Source organism: Eschrichtius robustus, chromosome 4 (assembly GCF_028021215.1).
Source record: "Eschrichtius robustus isolate mEscRob2 chromosome 4, mEscRob2.pri, whole genome shotgun sequence".
In the NCBI taxonomy this organism is placed as follows: domain Eukaryota; kingdom Metazoa; phylum Chordata; class Mammalia; order Artiodactyla; family Eschrichtiidae; genus Eschrichtius; species Eschrichtius robustus.
In genome coordinates, this window is record NC_090827.1 from 87,426,520 (window position 1) to 87,450,779 (window position 24,260).

General features: G+C 43.0%; 1 protein-coding gene across 1 annotated transcript; it reads right to left on the reverse strand.

The window, feature by feature from the left end:
• Positions 1–1,017: 1,017 nt before the first annotated feature.
• On the reverse strand, positions 1,018–23,985 carry CHRNA9 (cholinergic receptor nicotinic alpha 9 subunit). Its single transcript, XM_068542252.1, has 6 exons — positions 23,925–23,985; positions 16,101–16,220; positions 15,669–15,814; positions 14,252–14,406; positions 5,066–5,598; positions 1,018–1,559 (listed from the first exon to the last, which is right to left on the reverse strand). The coding sequence occupies exons 1-6, from the start codon at positions 23,983–23,985 to the stop codon at positions 1,018–1,020; spliced, it is 1,557 nt and encodes a 518-aa protein (XP_068398353.1).
• Between the last annotated feature and the right edge of the window lie 275 nt (positions 23,986–24,260).

Consider the following 24,260-nt stretch of genomic DNA (forward strand, 5'->3'; position numbering starts at 1 on the left):
TCAGTCACAACTATCCTAAATCATGATCTGTCATGGCCAAAAGCAGTGTGGTTTTAGCAGACGTGGCCTGAACTCACAGTGCTAAGGGTTTATTTCCCAGCTCTATACGCCGCTTAGTTGGATGTGGAGGTAGGTCACTTACACCCACCTTCCTCTGACACAGCTTCTTCCTCTGAGAAGGATGACTAGAAATACCTGCCCACCTAACAGAATTGTAGTGAAGATCAAAAAGGGTCAGACTTATGCATAAGATTTGCTATGACACCCATTGCAGATGTGAATCATGCAGCTTTATTATATGTAGGAGAAAATAAATGTTTGGTGAGTAATTGAATGAATGAATAAATAAGCCCAGTTTGCTGATGATCTTATTTAAATCCAAGAGTAAATGCCGGCATGACTTCATCTTTAACGTTTATATAAAATATAACTGACATATATGACATCATCATTACAAAGAAAACTCTCTTCCCCATTAAGTCACCGATCCTTAGACCTTTATATGGGACAAAATTTTTTATTCCATCATTTGAGATATGGCTTGAAATGCACCAAGCCTGAGAAAGGTAACAGTGAGACTTAAATTACCCTAAGGAATATATCACTATTTTCCTTTTTTAAAAAGCATGTTCTAATAGGGACTAAAGGGAAAATGAGTTTCTTTTGTTTTGCTTTGAATTTTAAATGGAATGTAGTGTGCTTTTTTATCTGTACTGTTAAGGAGAGAATAATTGTGTGATCTAGAAGCCAGACACCTACCACTCTGGTAGGTTATAAAAGGGGTCCTTCTCTGTTTCCTCTGTTTTCCTGCCCTTGAAATTTTGGACCTCCTGCTTGATTTAACCTGACAGATAGCTATAATATTGATCTGAAGTTGAAAACAAAAAGTAAAGACAACATAAATCCTGATTTATATATATTTGTGTATATATAGATACAGGTATTTCTAATTTGGAAGAACATTAGAGTAGATCACAGGGGAATTTTATTGATTTATCCCCACACACCAAATGCTCACTAATCTGCTCTTGCTATGATCAAAATAGTCATCACAAACACCATAATAAAAAAAATCCACATGAAGAATCGGTCTATGACTTTTGCAACCTTTTTCCATTCGCTGCCCTTGGAATTGGTGGCCCTATGGTCTTTGAGGCATTTGGCAATGTATTCGATATTCCTCGTCAGCACTTTGTACTGTGCACAGTCACTGTCAACATCCTGCGGGTTTTCACCCTGGTACCTCAAGTCATCCTTTAAGAGTTTGTTCATTTCCTTCTTCCTGGGAAGGTCTTTATTTCTGGTCGTCTTCAGATTAGCCTCTGGAAGGTTGCCGTAAACCTTCATGAGGTGGTCCTGCTCCCTGTCCTGGCGGGGGCTAAGGCAGCTCTCACCCACATCATAGACAAACAAGATCCTAGACATGTATTTCAGGATGACTACCCTGGCCCAGTGTGGCACTGGCCGGGCCTCAGCCCCGCAGAAGTGGATATTCATCACCATGATGGTCAAGGCAGTGGAGGCTGTGATCAAGGCCATTGTGGCTATGTAGTATTTGCCTGGAAAATAACAACAAGCAAGTTAGCGTAAAACTGTCCTTGTGTTTGGCTCAAAAAGAAACAAACACCTTTTCTAAGGAAGCTGTATACACTAATGGTTGCTATTATAGACTTTTGAATAAAACTGGGTTCAAATCCCAGCTCTGTCACTCACTAGACTTGTGACCTAGAGCAAGTTATATAATTCTGGTAAGCCTCAGCTTTCTTCTTAATAAAATGAGTATAATATTAGTATCTAATTCATAGGACTATGATGAGGCTTAACTGAGAAAATACAGGAAAAGTTTTCAGCACTGTCCCTTGCCCTGAGTTAAAAGGTTTGTAAATTTTTGCTGAGGTCATGTTGTGAAAAACTTCCACTTTCAGCAAACAAATAAATAAACAATGAATGATCTTGGTCAGTTCTCAGAATTGTCTTTGGACCTTGTTAATATGAAAGCTCATTACCATTGGGGAAGAAAGGAGACACTGTGTCACTATCAGTCTTTAACATGTGATTGCGTAAAGCAAATATTCATGAAAAAGGAAAATTAAGGAAGAAAACAATAAAGATGAGGGTACAAATTTCTGAAATGTAGAACAAAGAACCTAGAAGATGAACAAAACCAAAAGCAAGCTTTTTGAAAAGTGTAATAAAATTGATAAACCTTTGATGAGGCCACTCATGGAATAGAGGTGGGAGAAAGAAAGAAAAAGGGATGCAAAAGAAAAAAATAAGAGAATAGAAATTTAGAAAACAATAAAATAATATTACAAATAGCTGTATGATAATACATTTGAAAACCTAGATGAAATTTCTACGAATATATAAGATGTCAAATTTAGTGTAAGAAGAAAGAACACTTGAATAGAAATAGGAATTAACCAAATACCTCTACTCACCTTCCAAAAAGCTCCAGAGCCAAAAGGTTTTACAGGTGAGTTTCACTGTATTTTTAAGGAACAGATAACTCATATCTTACGCAAGTTGTTCCAAAAATAGAAAAGAGGGAAAACTGCCTAGAAAATCTCATTTTATGAAGTAAATTCAGGCTTGGTTCCAAAAGTAGCAAGAAAGGAAATATTAAGGCCATTTCATTTATATACACATTTGAGAAAGTCCTATAAAAATCATTGGCTAACTAAATCCTACGGTGTCTTTAATTGATAATGCATCATGATAAAGAAGAGTTTAGTTCAACATCAGAAAACTGTAATATAATTCACTAACTTAATGGGGGAAAAGAAAAAAACTCACACGATCATCTTAACAGGTGAAGACAATGCATTTGATAATGATTATCATCAGTTTATTATTTGTTAAAAGCTTTGAGTAAACTAAAAATAAATGGAATCTTTCTTAACATTGTCAAGGCTGTGGGCCAAAAGCCTGGATCAAATGCTACACTTGATGCAGGAAACTTAAACACACTTCTATTAGATTGGAACTCTATTTCATAGGTGCTACAAATAACAAATTGTGACTATTAATAAAGTTCTCAAGATCTGTGTGCACCCTTCCGAAAAGGATACACTTCATATTATCACAGAAACAGAAAAAGTAATGCTTGTAAAATTCTTGAGACATGTTCTGAGACATCTATCTTTCTTCAGAAATTGATCCAGCTTGCTTTTGAATCTTACTGCTAAAGAAGAGAGAGGGATCTGCCAATTGATCTTGCCTCAAACAGGGTTATTATTAGATGTTGTCACTGTCAATCATTTCTGCCTCAGGAGAGGTGATAAAAGTACCAATACACGTCTTCCTCTTTATTAGTGGTGGTGAGAAAGGAGAGAACCTTCTGTGACTATTTCTCAAAAAGGTGTACATGAGTGTGTGTGTGTGTGTGCGGAGGTGTTGCTGGGAGAGACGTAACAAGGAAGAGATCTCCAAACAGAGAAACCAATGTAGTAACGTCTAAATACTGGGTAATACTGGATACAGGAGAGGGTAAAAGGGCAGTACAATATCCCTTTTATATTGCTTTCTAAGTCTCCTGGTGTTCTGAAATTTCTCCTCATTGATTACATTAAAGAACTAAAAATTAGGTCTAGCTTCTGATTCTCATAAGCATCTATTACAACAGCAAGTCATTGAGATAGATGTATTGATCTGGGTGTTATCCTTGGTGGCAGGAAGTAGGTATTAAAGGTGTTAGGAGGGATCTCAGAACAAGGGAGGTAAAGGAAAGGGGAAGCAGCGATGGCAGCCACAGTCTACACTCCTTCCCGTAGAGGGACATTTCATTATTGCAAACTTTTGAAAATGTGCTCTATTTGAGAATCACCTCAGATTCCCAAATCTTGCCCAAGATTGCTTAAAAAGAAAAACAACCTCTTTGGGTGTAGGAACCTGCATTTTTAACAAGCTCTCCCACGCCTACTCTACCCAGTAAAGGTTGAGAATTATTCTATCAGGGGTAGACGGCAGGCTTAAAAATCCAACTCATCATTTCCATCATGTTTATCACTCTTCCCAAGAAGAAATCCCTTGTGATGTGATAATAATAGTCACTTTTCTCTCAGTCCTCACCATATGCCAGGCTCTGTGTTAAGCAGCGGCACAATGAGGTAGCAATTACACAAATTTTGCAGATGATGAAGTAGAGACTCAAAGATTAAGTAACTCGCTTAAGGCTGATCAAAGAATGAGCGGTGAAGTCAGAGTTCAAACGCAGATTTCTTTGACTTCAAAATCAGGGTCTTAATCTACAAGCCAGTGGTTTTTAGACTTAAACAAAAAGCTCATCAAAATCACCTAGAAAGCTTTTTTTTTTTTTTTGGGTGGGTATCTTTTTTTTTTTTTTTTTAAACGATGGTTTCATGAGCAGTGATGGGGGGCCTCTGTGTTTTGTTTTTTTTTTTTTTTAATTTATTTATTTTTATTTATTTATGGCTGTGTTGGGTCTTCGTTTCTGTGCGAGGGCTTTCTCTAGTTGTGGCAAGCGGGGGCCATTCTTCATCGCGATGCGCGGGCCTCTCACTATCGCGGCCTCTCTTGTTGCGGAGCACAGGCTGCAGACGCGCAGGCTCAGTAGTTGCAGCTCACGGGCCCAGTTGCTCCGCGGCATGTGGGATCTTCCCAGACCAGGGCTCGAACCCGTGTCCCCTGCATTGGCAGGCAGATTCTCAACCACTGCGCCACCAGGGAAGCCCTAGAAAGCTTTTAAAAACAGTTTGCCAGGCTTTACCCCCAGAGTTTCTAATTAAGTAGGTCTAGGGTGGGCCCTGAGAATTTGCATTTCTAAAATGATGCTAATGCCGTGGGTCCAGAGACCATACTGTGAGAACCACTGCTCTAAACCATATTGCTCTCATTCCTCTTTTGGGTAAACCTGGAGACAGCAAGACCAGCTTTGTTTCCAACAGCCACGTCTCTTTTCAAAGATGCCAACTGAAGACACCAAATGAAGTATGTGACAGCTTGTGTTGAGCCTGAAGTTGACGTCATTGTTAGGAGTTTAAAGATACAGATACAACCCCAGTTACCACAGTGCTGACTCAAAGTGTAAGACACTTGAACTCACCTATCAGAGGGACATTTTCTGAGGCTGGCATGATCTCTGCCACCATGAGCTGAAATACAGTCATGGCCAACAGTATGGTCACTCCCAGGGAGACCTTTTCCCCAGAGGCTGCTGGGAGATAAAAACTCAAGGGAGCCAGAAAAGATATGAGGACACATGGGATGAGGAGGTTGACGATATAGAAAGAGGACCGCCTCTTCAGAAGGAGAGTGAATGTCACGTCCGGGTAAGGCTCAGAGCAGCAGCCATAGGAGATCACATTCTTCACAGCAGGCATGCCATGCACCTCCCACTCCACATCTTCGATGAAGTCAGAGAGGTCTCCGCTGTCCAGGGCGTTGAATATGTCCACCTGATTGCCATTGTAGGTCCAGGAACCAAAGGTCAGGTTGCACTGCTGATTATCAAAGGGGAAGTAGGTGACATCCACCACACAGGAGCTTTTGGTGATGGCTGGTGCATCCCAGGTGATGAGCCCGTCATACCGCAGGACCACGTTGGTGTTCACAGGCTCAGAAGATTCATCATCAGCCCTGGAGGTCAGAGGAGGAAAATGAGAGCTGCTCGCCAGGACAACTCACCAAACTCCTTACCCCCGATAGCTCACCGCCCTGTGCCCATCGCTTCAGTGTCTTGGCAATGGATCACCATTCCTGTTACCCTGGCTTGAAAGTCTGGAATCAACTCTAATTTGCCCTTCTTCTCCATTTCCTGTGAATAGTTAGGGTCGAGTTCTCTTGGATTCTTTCTTTAAAGCATCTCTGCTTTATGCCCCTTCCTCTCCATTCCCAGTGCCACTCTCTTGGTCCAGGTATAATGATTCAAACATCCAGACAAAAAGTAAACGAGGCTAAAATCTAACGGGGGGGGGCTCTGCTTACCTGATTTTGTTAACTGTGGGCACAAGAATATTAAAGTAACTTTTTGTTGCTGTTGAAAGAGTTGTACATGTTTACTGTAGAACATTTGAAAAACACAGAGAAAAAATTATTCACCCATAATCTAAGAGATAATAATTTATTCTAGATATAACTTCTTTTTGCTTTATTAACATTTATGCCTGACATCTTGGGGGTACAGAATTTCTGTTTCACTTTGGGGAATGACTCTTTCTCCATGACCATTGTAAGGCAGATGAAACAATGATCAAGGTTCCTCAGCCACCCTTGGCCAGGGGCTGGCTGTGTGACCCGAGCTAGATCCAAGTGATTCACTACCCCTGCAATTTAGATCTTAAGCAGAGTGACCCAAAGACCAAAAAGAGTCACACTGGTGATGGCTCCCTATAAAAGTCAATTAATTAATTTTTTTTTTTTAAAAAAAGCTCAATATTCCCCACTGTCTTGAACTATAGAGTAGTCCTGGTTTGTCCTTTCCAAGGCCTGGTCATTGATTTTTTTTCCCTTTAATTCAGTGAGCTGTACGATATCCTTCCAACAAATTCCTTTTGTCACAAGGTAGACAAAGTCAGTTTCTAATGCTTACAGCCTTAATTGATATGTTTCTGTTAATATTTTAATGCACATTTTTCCAAGTGTTCCTTACAATTTTTTCCCTACAAAATATACTATGGCTAAATGTAATGTGGTTTGCTGAATTAGATTCTGGAACAGAAAAAGTATATTAGTGGAAAAACTGGTGAAGTCCAAATAGTCTGTAGTTTAGTTAATAGTATTGTATTAGTCTTGACAAATGTACTATGGTTACATAAGATGTAACATTAAGGGAAACTGGGTGAAGAATAAACAACAACTCTGTACCATCTTTGCAACTTTTCTGTAAAATTATCTCAAAATAAAAAAGTTAATTTACAAAAAAAAATTGAGACAATTTAAAAACATATATGATCATCTGTTCATATTCTTTTTTTTTTTTTAATGATATTCTTGTCTGCTTACATTCTTTTTATGTATGTATGTATGTATGTATGGCTGTGTTGGGTCTTCGTTTCTGTGCGAGGGCTTTCTCCAGGTGCGGCAAGCAGGGGCCACTCCTCATCGCGGTGCGCGGGCCTCTCACTATCGCGGCCTCTCGTTGCGGAGCACAGGCTCCAGACGCGCAGGCTCAGTAATTGTGGCTCACGGGCCGAGTTCCTCCGCGGCATGTGGGATCTTCCCAGACCAGGGCTCGAACCCGCGTCTCCTGCATTGGCAGGCAGATTCTCAACCACTGCGTCACCAGGGAAGCCCTGTTCATATTCTTTTGCAACTTTATTTTTGTGGCTAAATGGTATTCAATTACATTCCATTATAGAGATGTGCCATAGTTATTTAACCAATTCACCTATTTTCAACATTATGGTTGTTTCCAGTTTTTACATTTACAAGCAATGCCACAGTAAACATCTCTGCAGTCAAATTGTGTTTATCCACTGACTCTTTCCTTAGGTTAAATTGCTAGAAGAGGGTGTGTTAGATCAAAGAACTGGCATGTTTTAAAAGTTTTTTTCCTACTTATTAAAATTTAGGTACCACAATGTTAACTGTAATGGTCTGATTGGGTCCACTCTAATCAGAGCATTACAGCTGAATTGTGGCACTCGATTTTTAATGGAGGTCTAGAGAGGGGATCTTTAACGTGGTCTTGTGAAGAGAACAAAATGAATATTTTGAAAATGCCTGAACCTACCCTCTGTAACAATGAGAAATATATATAGTTAGCTATACGAGAAGTGAGAACTGGAGGATGGGAACTCACCCATCCTACCTTCCTTGGTGTAAGAGATCTTGGGGTCAGAGAGAATCTATCTGGAGCTAGAACAATTGTATTAGTCATGGTCCCTGCAGAAAGTGGATGGCCCACTCAAATTAGATAATTTGAGGAGTGTTTAATGCAGGGACTATTTACAAAGGTATGGATAAGGTGAAGGGCAACCACTCCAGGGCTAGTAACAGCAGAGCTATTACCATTCCTGGGCCCGAAGTGGTGAAGGGAAGGTGCAATAACCAAGACCTGGAAGGAAAGACTTGCATAAGAGGGTCACCATGATAGGAGTTATACCTTTCTGTCAAGGGACACAGCAAGCCAAAGACAATAACTCTATAGGAAGAGAGCAAGGGAATACATGCCCTAACCTCACTCCCTTTTCTCCCTCCAACTGCTCACTGGTGCTTCTCATTGGCCCAACCCAACCAGAAGCCAGAGGGCAAAGGAGCCCACTGTCTGAAAACATCACCCCAGCTACTCAGGAGGAGTTTAAAGACATTACTATTTAATTACTTCATGACCAATATCTTGTTTTATCTTCCTGGTTTCTCTGATCACATCTTTTTACAGCTCAGCTCTTGCACTGGTTTCCTATGGCCGACCAAATACTTCCAATCCTCCTAAGCTCAGTGTCTTAGATGTTCCATGATCTACTCCCATCCCACTCTGTAGCCTCCTACTGGTCTCTGATGTCTCCCACTGGTCTCCTTCACTCGCACACCACCAATCAAGGCTGAAACCCTAACAGATCCTGTGAATGTCTCTCCTTTACTCAAACTCTTTCTTCTATCTATAATACCCGCCCCACTTTCTGCAAGTATAAATCTAATACATCCTTCAAGACAGCTCAGATGCCCACACCTCTGAGAAGCCCCGCCTGCCCCTCCAGTCTGATGAAATCCCTTCACCTTTGAAGGGCTCTGGCACTTTATTTCTGTGTTATGAGGGGCTTACATTTTACATTCATTCCTTTTTGGACTGTTCATTGAGGTCAGAGACTGAGTCTTAAAATCCTAACCCCTCAACACATGACTGAATGCCTTGCACAGAAGAAGGATTTAACAAAGAAAGGTAAGTGGGTAGGTAAGTGGGTTGATTGAATCAGTACGGCTCATTCTCCTTTAGAAAGTAGCAATGACATCACAGAAATATCACAGAGAGATTTGGGTTAAAATCTTGGTCAGGTTTTGTAACCTTGAGCAAGTAACATTTCTATCACGCACCTGTAAAAGTAGAGGTTATAATACCTTAAGGTTTCTTTTTAAATGTTATGTTAAGTAAATAACTAATCTATTAATTTTTTATTGCTGCTGTAAAAAATTACCACAAACCAAGTGTCTTAAAATAATACAAATTTAGCATCTCTACAGTTTTAGAGATCAAAAATCCGAAAATCAAGGTTTAGGCAGGGCTGCATTCTTTCCAGAGTCTCTAAAGGAGAGTCCATTTCCTTGCCTTTTCCAGCTTCTAAAGGCTGCCTGCGTTCTTTGGTTTAGGGCTCCTTCCTTCCATCACTCTGATCTCTGCTTCCTTTGTGGCATCTGACCCTCCCACCTCTCTCTCTTATAAGGACTTGTAAGATTGTTTCCATTGGCCCCAGCAGGGTAATCTCCTCTCAGATCCTTAACTTAATCACACCTGCAAAGTCCCTTTTGCCATGTAAGGTGACATACTCACAGACTTCAGGGATTGGGATGGGGACACTCTGAGGGCAATTATTTTGTCTACCACACCATGTAGAGCCCCAATTCACTGCCTGACACATAGTAAGTGTCCAAAACATATGAGTTTCTTCTCTTTCCCTTCCCTCTGTTTCTAACTGGGTTCCGTTTTCCCAACTAGAAAATGAAAAAAATTACAGGGACAAAATTTCAAAATGGAGGTCGAGAGGGCAGCGTTCAATAATATGACCCTAAGAGATTATTTAAATTGTTTTCCCCTTATCTTCCCTTTCCTCCAACACTTAGTGCCCTTCAGGCAGTCCCTTCTCCCCTGATCAAAGACTGAGCTGACTTCAGCTTCGCACTTGAGCAGAAAGACCTTTCCCAGCAGGGGCTGTAAGAAGCCAGATCCCCAGAACTGGAGAAGTGTGGGCTGGTGAAGGAGAGAACAGTGAGAATCAGCCAGTTTTTCTGGTACCAGACAGTGCCTGGAACCTCGACATAGGCTTGTCTCTTTACTCAGTCCCACAATCCACCCTTTTTCCCATCTCCAATGTCTCCGTCTTTCATGTGTCCCCCTTATCTTCCCTTCCATGTCAAAAAGAAGTCCCTCTCGGGCTTCCCTGGTGGCGCAGTGGTTAAGAATCCACCTGCCAATGCAGGGGACACGGGTTCGAGCCCTGGTCCAGGAAGATCCCACATGCCACGGAGCAACTAAGCCCGGGCACCACAACTACTGAGCCTGCTCTCTAGAGCCTGTGAGCCACAACTGCTGAGCCCGCATGCCACAACTACTGAAGCCTGTGCGCCTACAGCCCATGCTCTGCAACAAGAGAAGCCACCGCAATGAAAAGCCCACGCACCACAATGAAGACCCAATGCAGCCAAAAATAAATAAATAAATAAATTTATTAAAAAAAAAAAAAAAGAAGTCTCTCTCTTTCTTTTCAAGGCTAACTTCTCTTCTTGTACTGTGACTTCTTTCCTTCCAAGTCTCTTTCAGGATTTCACCTCTCTTGGTCTCTCTTATTCTCTCTGGCTCCTCTAATCCCTTCCCAACTCTGTTCCCAAGTCTCCCTACCAACTTCCCTTCCTCCCAGGCCCCTCCCACCTCTCTCCTCTCTTTCTGCACACGCTCTCAAGAGTAATTGATGCATGCTGCTTTCACTTCCCCATCTTGCTTGTATTCTTGCAATTCGGCTTCTCCCCAACTTTCAAAGTGTGCTCTTTCAAAGGTCACTCATAGCTTGCAAATGGGCAAATCTAAAGACTCTTCTAAGAGTCTGTCAACCCTTCCCAAGCACTTCACGCTGTGAGTTGTTCCTAGACATCCTTTCTTCCCTTGGTTTCTATGAGGCAATTCTCTCAGTTCTCCTTCTACCCCTTTAACCATTTCTGAATGTTCTCCGTAAATTTCTTCAATGAAGAAATTCTCCAACTTTATCCTCAGCTATTTTCTTTCCCTCCTTGAGCAGTTCTATAAGGGCTTAAAGGGCTTTTGATAGCTCTAGCCGTGACCTTCTTTCCAGGCTTAAAACTTGCCTTTGCAATCTCTTTGTTGTTTGTCTCCTCTGTTCCTTTGGTCTCCCAAACTGAACAGGTCTCACACCAAGCTCATCATCTTTTTCTCCAAACCTGTTCCTCTTCTGCCTCCTTTATATCCAATCTCATCTTTTTTTTTTCTTTTAAGGAGCTTTATTGATGTATGATTGGCATACAATAAATTACATACATTTAAAGTATACAATTTGATAAAATTTGACATATGTATATCCAATCTCATCTTACAATTTTTCCATCCTTTCAATTCTCTAAGCTACTTAAGCACAACTTAAAGCTAAATTGTAGACAAATCTTTCTGAGTACAACAGGGTACCCAATTTCTCACTAGGTCTAAAATCCAAGTATTAAACCGGTCCATTAAAATCCAACCATTAAAACTCTCTCATAATCAACACACTTCTGAAATTTCTGTAATCCACTCTTTACCTAATCTAAAAATGTCAGGAATCCTTGCACCCTCTTATACTAACCATTATATTGGCCATATACCTATACTAAACAACCTCACCAGAACTTTAAGCCCCAATTTACTTATTCCTTTACTGACTTGGTAACAGCCAATATCTGCTTGAGTCATTATCAATATAATGAGCTCACTACCTCTTGGGAAAATTCATTATTCAAATTATTAGTTATTTTTTTTAAATTGCATTAAAATGCAATTAAAAAACCCTTTAACTTCTACTCATTGTTTTGGGTTTTGTCCTCTGGAGGAATTTTCTCTTTTTTCTCTACCTTATTTTTCCTATGATTGCCTATGACAGCCATCAAGTCTTCCTAAGGACCTCTCTCTTCCAAACTAAGCATCAATAAATTTGACTGCTCCTCCTATGAAATAGCTTCCAGGCCCAGGACCATCCTGATCACTCCTCAGCAAGTCTAACCCATGGATTCAGGCACCAATGGTGAATCTAGATGTTAAGCATCTTCCTGCCCAAACTATCTTTGTCACACATGACTGGATCACCTGCCTTATACCCCTCTTTATTCTCCCTACCACCACTCAGGAAGCCCATTTTGTGGTCTACAAGTTTCTGTACCAGTTTCTGGGAAGTACTTATATTATATCAGGAAGCAGAAGATTCTGCAGGTCCAGGGTTTCAGCTAGAAGGACCAGGGTCAGGGTCCTTCCTGGGGACCCCAAAGGACTGGGGTCCCTCCTTTGCCTGATCCTCTAACTTTCTTCTATTCTCATTTCAGTTGCTTAAAGGAATGCAAATGACATCCAACCATAAGGACATTTAGGGTTTCCTCTGAATAGTAAAACTCTGATGTTACTGAGAAGGAGAACACACAGAAAAATAGAGGATCCAAAACAGAACTGTCCATGATAGGAGGGGAAAAAAGACTGGAGAGTCAATCCAGAGGAAAAGAAAAGAGTTGATGAATCAGTGTGGTGAAAAGGGTCTGTGTGTGAAAGAAAAGGGGACCAGAACTCACTCTTCTCAAAGCCAGCGATCTGGGGGGGAAAGGACGGAGAACGGGGACAAAATTTACCAAAGCCACAGCAGGTTTGTGTGAGCTCATGAGTGCATAACTGGCTTCTCTGATAAAGCGGGACTGGGGTAGGCTTAACTTAGGTCATGCTGGCTCGGAAAGAAGTGTTTCAGTAAGAGCTGGGCACTGCTTCAGTCAATCAAAGCAGGAGGAAAAGGAGAACCAGCATTCTGTTTTTCTCCAGGGAGAATTTTGAACTTATAGAATGCTGTAATTGTTCTATGTAAAGTGTATCCTCTGATTACTCTCCTGCACCCTGTGCGTGGGACAAGGTAACGGACATCCTGGCTCATTCTCTTGCCTGCTATGTACATGTGTGTGTGTGTCTGTGTGTTGAGGGGGGTGTGAACCAGAGGAATAAAGCACCAGCACTTGGATGTGATCTTGCTTGGGAAGGGGTATGGAAGAGTCGCCATTCCAGAGTGGGGAATGGACAGCAGCATCAGGGTTATGATTCATGAGGTCATGACCCTTGGACAAGCTCTCTGAGTAAGGACTGAGACTAAACTCCAGGCTGCAACCTACCAGTTGCTTCTTGAAGGGAAGCTCACGTCCAATAGAAGGCTGAGCTCTCAGGAGAGTCCCCCCTGAGCTGCTCCTCATTCATATTGCTCTGCTCAAAGAGGAACCTTTCCCAACCCTGAGAAACTTGAGTTCCAGAATAAAAAGAGAGAGAGGAGCCCCTTTGACAACAGGTGGAGCGCCTGGACCTGAGTTGAGACAGCTATCTGGCTCCTTCTCAAAGTGGGATCCGTGGAACAGCAGCATTACCATCTGGAGCTTATAGAAATGCAGAACGTCAAACGCTACCCCACACCTCCTGAATCAGAATCTGTACTTTAGCAAGTTCCTCAGATGATTCATACACACTGCAATTTGAGAAACTTAAACCTTACCTACCCACTCACCAAGGCCCCTTGCTCTCGGACCAGGAAAAGGCCAACTGGTGATCTTATGATCTAGTTCATCTTCCACTCCATACAAAGTCCAAATTCCATAGGCCAGCTTCTAGCAGGCCCATTCTGATTTAATCTTAATAGTATCATGTATTTTTGATACATGATCTTAGACAAGGGAGCACCAATGTTAAGGGGTGAATTGCATCTGTGAAAACGTCGTATGTTGAAATCCTAGCCCCTGGCACTTCAGAATGTGACCTAATTTGGAACAGGGTCATTGCAGATGTAATTAGTTTAGAAGAGGTCGTACTGGTGTGGTGTAAACACCTAATTCAACAAGACTGGTGTCCTTATACAAGGGAAAATATGGACACAGACAACACACAGGGAGAACACCATGTGAAGAAGAAGGCAGAGATTGTGTGATGCTTCTACAAGTCAAGAAACTGAAGATTGCCAGCAACCACCCGAGAAGCTAGGGGAGAGACAGGGAACAGTCTTCCTCACAGCCCTCAGAAGGAACCAACCTTACCAGTACCTTTACCTTGCACTTCTAGCCTCCAGAACTGTGAGACAATCAATTTCTGTCGTTTAAGCCACCCAGTATGTGCTACTTTGTTACAGTAGCCCTAGAAAACTAACACGGCTTCTAATACAGTTTCTCATCTGAAAAGGGGGCCGTAACTCTAAGATTTTATGACCTATTGTTTTATTATCTGAGGTTTTATGACCTTCACTTCAGGGACTAGGAACATGAATAGACTTAACTTCATGCATGTTTTAAACATTCCTTTTCCATTATGTTTACTTTCTGTTACATCAATAAATTCATTCCTGAGAAACTACTGACTTGCACTTACTTGTTATACAGGACAATATCCGGCCTCCACACCAGGTCGCTGGGGATCCTGATGGAGTCCAGTCCATCATACTGGTCTCGATCCCACGTGAGATACGCATCGTGCCAGATTTGGCGGATCCACAAATAGGCAGTCAGAATTTGATTTCTTTCATCCTGCACAATGAACCCAGATATAACGTCATCCCATCAACACCTCAACCGAATGCACTTATCTCTAGAACACTCATCTTCAAAACAGGAATTCCAAGAGCACTAGTCTATTTCCAATAAGTAAGTGAGAATTTTTCCAGTCTATCCCCTTGATTGACTGCCAGGGTCATGTTTTTTTCTGTGATTTAGTGTTCGGAATGTAAAGTGGACAAATATTTAAATCATCAGATCTCTGCATGGATCAACTGCCCAAATTTCTCTGAGAATGGATCAACCGATGATTCTTTTGAATGAAAAAGTCGGCAAACATCGATAATGTACCAAAGAAAAGTCTTTCAATTTTCATAACTTCGTGTAATTAAACACATATAAGCATTATATAAGGTAAGTCATCTTAAAACACCAGCTTTTGGGCTCCCCTGGTGGCGCAGTGGTTAAGAATCTGCCTGCCAATGCAGGGAACACGGGTTCGAGTCCTGGTCCGGGAAGGTCCCACATGCCGTGGAGCAACTAAGCCCGTGCGCCACAACTACTGAGCCTGCGCTCTAGAGCCCACGAGCCACAACTACTGAAGCCCGCGCGCCTAGAGCCCATGCTCCGCAACAAGAGAAGCCACCGCAATGAGAAGCCTGTGCCCCCGAAAGAAGAGTAGCCCCCGCTCGCGGCAACTAGAGAAAACCCACGCTCAGCAACGAAGACCCAATGCAGCCAAAAATAAATTAATTAATTTTCTAAAAAAACACCACCTTTTAAAAAATGGGGATAAAATTCACATTACATGAAACTCACCACTTTAACCATTTTAAAGTGTATAGTTCAGCGACTTTCAGTTTATTCACAATGTTGTGGAACCATCACCATTCTCTACTTCCAGAACATTTTGTCACCCCGAAAGAGAAAGCCTATGACCGTCAAGCAGTCTATCACTATTCCCCCATCATTCCCGCAGCCCCTGGCAATTACTACTCTGCTTTCTGTCTCTATGTTTTTGCTGATTTTGCACATTTCATAGAGATGGAACACGTAATGTGTAACCAACTTTCTTTAGATGATCTAAGACTGTTAGTGTTAATGGCCAGGATTAGGTAATTTAGTGAAATTAATTTTGTAGAAAGCTTTCTTCCCCTGGAGTTCCCTTCTCCCATCAGCTTGCACACAGAGCTCTCTATTCTCACTTTCTCTCAAATTCCCAGTTCAGACATTCCCTTTGGAAAGCACTGTTAGTTTCATTCTAAACATTTCAGAGTTACCACTATGTTACTCACCATATCCTTAATCTGAGAAAGTGTAATCTGGAGCGTGACATTCAGGACTTTATCTGTATCCTCTACGGGACGAAGAGCATTGGAATAATCTTCAAAAATGTCATTAAACAACTTCTGAGCATATTTTCCATCTGCTGTTTCTCCAGCTGCTCAAAAGAGGGACCTGATCAACCTTCAGTGTCGTGTATATTTCAAGGCAAAGAACAGCAGTCCAAGGACTAGCGTTGGGGATAATCTAGCATCAGCTAGGGACAAGCTCTAGGGCAATGGGAGTTATTTTTCTGGCACACCCTACAGGATTAGTATGAGTCAGTAAGAAGACGAAGTACTTCCTTGCAGTTAGAACATTTGTTCTTTTTCCTGGCCCACCCTAAAACCCAAAGAAGTGGCCCCAGATGAGCGACAATGGTTACACGCCCACCAGCCTCTTACCTCTCAGTCTGGAGGCAGCAAAGTAAATCCAGCAAAAGGAGATGCAGAAGTGGGGCCAGTTCATCTTTTTCCTAAGCCTCTGTAAATTCCCAGCCAGGCAGTGAAGTCTTCCAGCTCTCTCTGTGAATGGGAAGGGTCTGGTCACAAAGCACCCACTCTGCCGCTGTCTCTGCACAGCAGAGAGCCCAGGCTTGCAGTGCACGGAGGGCCCTAGGTCCTGAGATTCCTCCCCATTGGTAATCTGAGACTGGCAGCTCCAGTAGCTGAGAAGTCAGGAGTCCCAGGTGGGTTAGGTCAGGCAGTGCTGTTCTGGGGGAGCCACGCTGGTTGAGCATCCCTAGCTACCTTCAGCAGGAATATCCAGACCAAACTTTCAGGGGAAGAGAGGTAGGAGTCCGACACTCCCTGAGATTCCACCTAAGCAGACCGGACACTTTCTACACTTGCAGCAAGAAGATTCAGCCGGGGACTAAGGAAAGCTGAACTGACCCAGCCATGGGACAGCCATCTGGAAAGGCCCTATGCACTTTGAGTGGCTTTTGAAGAGGGAAAGAAAGGAGTTCCACAATCTCCAGAATAGACTGGCATTTGGGTTTCTTCTCTGCCTCTGCTTCTCACCACTCATTCAGTTGTCCCACTGAGCACAGATCTTGTATAGGAAGGTGTGTGTGTGTGTGTGTGTGTGTGTGTGTGTGTATGCCGGTGGATGGCGGGCAGAAGAGCATTCACTTGCTTCAGAAGCAGCAGCACTATATTTGGATTAGGAGTGGAAGACCTAGGTTTGACTGCCAGCCCAAACCCTCCCTCATAATACAGAGCTTTCCTGAACTAGAAACTGAGAAAATAATATTCCCTGTCTCCCAGAGCTACTGGGTTACTGTATAGAGAAGCACTTTGTAAATTGTAAAGCACTATGTAAATGTTAGTAATTTTCACCTCTGATCAGCTTTGCAGATACAGAATTTCTATACTTACCAAGTCACCCAGTGTTTACTAGCTCTTAAAAAAAAAAAAAAAAGGTCCAAAGGCTAACCAAATCAGCACGAAAATGATTCATAACTAATGATGATATTACTAAGGATGCTTTGCATTTGAATGCTACTTCTTATAATTTCAGTCATTTCTCATACGTGATCTAATTTTGCTCACACAAAAGAATGTCAGTTTCCAGTTGCCACAGCCTGTCCCTTCTCTTGCCTGGGGAAACTGCCTTGGGAAACCAAATTAAGATCATTCAGTTGCCTGGAATAGGAGCAAGGAAATTGGAGAGCTGTACTTCATCAAGTTACAGCCGTCTGATGAGTCACCCTCTCCCTCTTCAGGAATATATCCTCCGAATGGAACAGACACTCAAGCCGTCAGCTAAGTGCGTTTCCTAATTGCCTATGCCCTTGTGTTGATTATGAAGACGTTATTTTTCTGACGCCCTGAGTCTGACTCACTCATCAAATGACACAGTTCCCGGTGCCCACGCACAGGCCTCCCTCCTCCAAAAAGCCATCGGCTCTGGAATCTCAGAGGCTGAAGGTCCTTTTGAAATTGAGTTGAAGGCCTCATTTTCTCCCAAGGAAACTGATGTCTAGAGATTCGAATGGCTTCCTTCCAGCAGCACTTGGCCGGAGACAGACTCCAAGCCACCCCACCCCAGCCCAGTGTGCTCCCCACGCTAACGCAGCCTCTCCTCCTTCTCATGGTGAGAGACGCTCTGTCTTATGTGTCTTTGATGCCTCACATCACTGAGAACAGCCCCTGGGAATAAGTGCTCAGTGAACACGTGGTGTTAGCTACTGCAGCTGCTGCTTGAAACCTGCCTCGAAAGTAATCATCTCTGGTAGTCTGATTGCTTTTGATTAACTCAGTTCATTCAGTTGGTCACTTGAAATTTAAAAAAAAAAATGGTAACACTTGATGCTTACCTGTCAATGTTAACACAAACCAAATTAAGCCAGTACTTTTGGGGGGGAAATTCTGCCTTTTAGGGCAAAGATGTTAATGACTAGAAAGCAAACTCCTCTCAAATTCATTCTAAAAACAACCACTAGGTGTTTTCCCTGAGACCTGTGCACTTTTACCCAATCACTGTTTCCCTTAGCTCCAAAACACACCAAAAAAAAAAACAAAAACAAAAACAGAGAGAGAGAGAGAGACCTTTAACATAGTGGTCCTGTAGCTTGTAGGAAACTAATGGAAGAAGTAATCCATTGAGTTCACCACTTAGAGTTCAATAAGGCTAAAAAACAGGCAGGTATGCTTTAGACTGATTTTCTAAAATATGGGTTCAGACAATGAAAATAATCTGAATAAACCTCAGCCATCTAGAAATTTGGAACCTCCAGAGTACACTCTATTTCCTGAGAGCCCATTAACAGGAATGGTCATATCTGTTGGCATATTAATTCAGGTTCACAGAGCCCTAAACTATTTAAATTGGGAAGTTCATGATATTCATGCCAGCAGCTACCTTTCCCCAGCTCGTGGGTAGAAATTCTGAGCAGCATTTCACCACAGTTTGTGTGGTATCACCATCTGAGGGAATATACTCTGGCCAGAAAAAAGGGACCCACAATTCAGAAAATTTCTAGAGAGCACAATAACCCTTTCAATGTCTGCACCTTTTGAGAAGCAGCCTTCCTTGCCACAATAAAAGATTCCAGCCATTTCAGAGTCGCTGGGAGCCAAATCCTCCTCTATGGACCAATCTTGAGGGACTTGTCTATTCCCAAAATATAATATTAGGCTATTAGAGACATTCTGTAAGATCTTAATATTTTTTAAACACAATTTTTATTGTATAAGAAATACATGTTTAGTGTAGCAAGATTAGAAAGTATAGAAAAGCACAATGAAGGAAAAGAAAGGTCACCCAGAAGAATCCAACCAGGCAGAGACAGACAGTGTTCATGCGGCAGCCGCCTTTTTCAACGGTCACGGAACTGTGTTGTCATGTCCTGTGAGATCTGGAGGGACCCAGGTCAGTAGCAGAATGCTGCCTCACTCCATGCAGATCATGAGTACAAAGAAGCGCAGAGGGTGCTTCTAAATACTCCTTTCCTCTTCTCATGGTGTTGCATTGTAGTTCACGCAGGATCTACCTTGAATGGTCTCCCATGCTTTCCTACCTTCTCCCTCCCTCAGGGTCCCAGCTCAACCCTTTTTGGCTGAAGCTGCTGAGAACCCTTTGCCTATCGAGGTCATGCCTTCTGGGGGCATCCCTGGCTCCATTCCAGGAGAAGGATGGCAGTGCTTCTGCTGTTTGGAATAGAGCTCCTGCCTGACAGAGAATCCTAGTGAAATTTTTGCCAAAAGACCCTCTCCCCAGTAGCAGAGGGGGAGGGAGGGGGAAAGACAAAGGAGTGAAGAGCACACTTACCTTCATTCTGTTACATGTATTTTTTTAACAAAAATTGCAAAAGTCAAACATAATGCTTTGTAAAGAATTTCCCCCCTGCAAATTAATATGGCATGGATATTTTCTCCATTTCATTAAATCTAGAATCAGAATATTTTTAATCCTTGAAAAGCTCATGGAGACCATCTAGCTGATCTCCCTCGTTTTACAGATGAAAAGTCTGAGGTCCACCCAGAGAGGGGGTAGACAGGACAGGATGACAACTCCACTGAGAGCCAAGCCAGAGACCCTCAGCCTCCCTAGGAGCCCAAGCTCTTAGCAGAGGAGAGCTGTCCTGGGTGCTCAGAGCTGTGGCACCTGCTAACCAATGCCTCCCAACTCACTGAAATCTCAGGATGTTCCCCGATGGGCCTCTGAGGCCCTATTTCACGTTACTTTCTAATGGACTCATCCTGGGCATGTGTCTCGAAATTAAAAAATCAGAGCTTTTTTAAAGGAGTAATCTCCAAATTCTTTTACCATGCACCAAGGTTTGGGATAAGGGTTGGTAGCTAAGATGTCAAATCATGCCAGAAGGGCTACTACCCACTGAGGCTATACTCTCTGAACATTTTCCAGTTTGTTTTGTCTTTGTTTTCATAATCAAGAAAAGCAGTATAAAGTAGAATTTAAGAACATAAACTCTGGAGTCAAACTGCTTGGATTCAAGCCTTCCTGCTGTGTACTTCCACTTCCTGCTGTGTATTCCACTTCCACTGTACTTCCTGCTGTGTATTCCACTTCCTAGCTGTGTAACTCTGGACAGATTACTTAACCTCTCTGTGCCTCTGTTTCTCCATCTGTAAAATGGGAACAATTATAATAGTATCTGCCTCTTAGGGTTGTTTTGAGAACTAAATGAGTTAACATACGTGAAACCCTTGAAACCAAGCGGTACCTTTCAGGGCCTTCCCAGGGATAGACGCTCCCCCTCTATGTCCCTGCCTCTTGTTTGTAGAAAAGCTATAGCCTCCTAGGCCTTCCATGAGTTCCAAAGAGCAAATTTAATGAGAGAAGTGAGAAAATGAGGAAAAAAAGGAAAGAAATCAAGCAAGACAAAGCTTAGCCATAAAACAAAGTCAAGGATCTTTAGTTCCTCCTCAAGGGCTATAGGCAACATCCTGAGCCATATCTCTGAGTTGTTTTGCAGGTACTAAAACCCCTACCAGGAGGAAGACATTAACTGCATGCTGACCACCAGCACATAGACCCCAGACTGGTTGGAAACAGAAGGCTCATGATGTTGACTTCTGAAATACCACCCAGTTACCTCACCACCAACCAATCAGAAAAATGTCCATGAGCTGATTAGGCATCCCACAACCCTCACCCTTCATGTTGCTCTTAAAAACCTTTCCCTGAAAGCCATTGGGGAGTTTAGGTCTTTTGAGCATCAGTTGCCCATTTTCCTTGTTTGACACCTTGCAATAAACGTTATACATTTCTTCAGCACGACCTTGTGTCAGTAGATTGGCTCTGCTTTGAGTTGGGTAAGCAGATACAAATTGAGCTTGGTAAAACCCTAAGAACAGTGTTTGACCATAAAAAGTGCTAAACAAGTTGATGATTAAAGGGGGAAAATGCAACCCCAGCATTAAAACTTGAGCATGTAACCTGTAGCCACAATTTACCTATCTGTCTATCCATTTCTCTCTCCTACCCCTGCCCCCTGCCCTTCTCTCTCTCTCTCCACCAACTTCTTGACAGAACTGATTAGAGGATATTATTTTATCTGACAAGCAGTTTGTACTATGAGTGGGAGAACATCAGTCCTGCCATTGTCTTGTTGTCTTCTTTTTCACTGCAATATTAATATTATTGTCAATCCGCTGTGGATTTAATTATTTACATATTTTTGTAGCAGTCTTTTAAAATCTTCTCTTCTGCTTTGTGAGAGCTGGCAGATCTAAATCTATTACAGAGGTTGGCAAACTCTTTAGGTAAAGGGCCAGATAGTAAATATTTTCAGCTTTGCAGGCCAAATGGTCTCTGTAGCAACCACTCTTCTCTGCTGTTGCGTTGTGAAAGCAGCCAAAGGCAATATGTGAATGAATAGGCATGGCTGTGTTCCAATAAAACTTTCTTTATAAAACTAGGTGGCTGGCCAGAGTTTGCTGACCCTTGATATATGTCATCAAACCCTTAAATCCACTTAACCAGGCTCAAGCACTGCAATAGGGGTCAGCATCCCAGATGAAGACAGAGCACAGCCTGAAGGGAAAAGAGAGTCAGGATGCAAAAGCTTGATGTGGGCTGATGCGTGGGGAGGCCAGGGCCAACACTGAGTGCAGCTCAGCTGGTTCCATTAAATCTCACCTGTCTTCCAGTGCAGGATCCCAGGAGCCCCATACAGATTCCCAGAGAGGGAGCTCTCCCACATAAAAGGAGCCTTTCCACTGAAGAACCAGAAACACGTGGGAACTGGAGAGTCCACAGGAGCCCTGCTTGACGCCTGGAGGTTGGACAGGTCTCCTCACTTCCACATAGTGACCATTAGAGGACCCTGGGCAGGGGATCAGAGTCCCCAGATAGGGGTGACATATGCAGTGGTGATAGAACCTGTGGCCAATAGCCAGGCTAGGGACTGAGAGCAGTGAACAGCAGGGCAATGTTTCAGAAGTACACGTGAGACCCCCTTGGGTCCCCAGGAATGAGACGGAGAGACCCTGGAGGCAGGGCTCCAGCAACATCACGAAGTAGAGACCCAGAGCCCTGCTCTGCTTCTAGGATGGTGCCCCCATCCCTCAACTGTACCCAAATCCACTTGGCTTGGGGAAATGCAGGTGAAATCAGAACAAGAAGGATTCCAGAAGGGAAGGAAGGAGGACCTCCTGGAAAACAGGAAGAGTGGGCTATATATCTCCATGTGGTGCTGGAGCCACACCCCAGGTGACCATTTTAAATCACATGTCTGACCATGTCACCCCTTTGCTCAGTCCTCTCCACTCCGTAAAAGGAGTCTTTCCATTGAAGAGCCAGAAGCATATGGGAACTGGAGAGTCCACAGCAGCCCTGCTTGATGTCTGGAGGCTGGACAAGTCTCCTCACTTCCCCGTAGTGACAATTAGAGTAAAAGCCCAAATCCTTACCAGCTTTCCATCTCTAACCCTCTCCCCTCACTTACTGCACTCCAGTCAGGCTGGCCTCTGCCATCCCACAAACACAACGCCACTCCTGCTCAGGGCCTTTGTTCCTTCTGTTCCTTCTGCCTGCGGTGCCCTTGGCCATATCCTCTCGGCTCCCTCTCTCTCTTCCTTCTTGGTTCAGTTCAAATGCCGCCTTATCAGAAGTCCCTTGCCAGACAACCCTACATAAAACAACACTCCACTCCAATCTACCCATCTTCCCTGCTTTACTGTCTCATCCCACTATGACCAGCTGAAGTATGTGCATGTCTGTGTGCACTTGCTTGTTTATTGTCTGTCTTCCTACTAGAAATTAAGCTCCCTGAGAGCGGGGACTTGGTCTTGTTCTATGCTGTACCCCTAGACCCAGAGAAGACATTTTTTGATTGAATAAATGAGTAATATCTAGAATGAGAAAAGAAATCCAAGGAATTAGAAAGCAGGGAAAACGTCAGCTTTCAGACAAAGGATGGTGGATATATTTCCTATGATTTATAAGCTTACAAGAATCTTTTTAGCACTTGTGTTATTCACAGCCTTACATTGCTAGTCTACTGCTGTATTATATTTTAACCCATGTCAAAGCAAACTCCTTGAGAACATGGATCATAACTTCTTTATATGTAGCCTGTGCCTCGTACCTAATCCTAGATCAGAGGGAACAGCCACCAAGATCATTAGCAGCATCTGCCATGGATGCAGGAGGAGGGCAGGCAGGCATCTCCCCCATGTCTCTGCTGACCTAATGCAACAGAAAGAACATAAAGACACAGAAGGAGTCCTGTGGCCCAGGTTCAAATCTTGGGACCACCACTCACTATTTATGTGAGCTTGAGCAAGTCACAGAATTTCTTTGAGTCTCAGTTTTCTCATTTGTAAAAATGATAATTATAATATTTACTTAAAAGGTTTATTGTGAGGATTAAAGAGAAAACAGATAAAGTGCCAAACACATACTTGGTGTATAGCAGGGTCTTGATAAATGTCAATATGATTCCCCTGCTGAACCACATGGGCTCCAGCAGTCAGCAAAACCTCTACTGGTAAAAAGAGACCCATTACGTTGCCAGCAGAGGAGCCAAGTTCACGAAGAGCCGCAAGCAGGTGATAAGGGATGTGCAGTTTTCTGGGTCAGGAGAACAGCTGATACTTGATCTAGGGTATCTGATGTGTCCCGGTGAATGATCTGGGGACTGGGGCCGGCTCTGGTGTCTGTGCTCTGTCAGAGGGCGCATGCTCTTCTCCCTGAAATCCCCCAGGGAGGTATATTTGAAAGCCATAACACTTTACACAGTTGTATAAGGTGAGTACCTTCTGGCTTCCTCTTATTTTGGGGGTTCATCTTCACTGTGTGCTGAGGAGCCCCATCCATGAGACCCTTTGAGCCTCCTTGTCAAGGCCACTTGCTTCTCAGAGCTTTTTGGAAGTTCTTCTTTGTTCTTGAGTTTCTGATCCTTTTTCACCCCAATATGTTCTCAGCCCACTGGCTTTATTTCCTCTTTTCACAGCGGCTTGTGTGTTTCCAGTTGCACAATCTTTTCCTGCTATTCGCAGTCACCGTCTATCTGATGACCACGCAGAGTTACGTGAAAGACAAGCGGGGAGGATGCAGGAGGGGGACTCTCTCCTAGCTACCGACATCTCCCA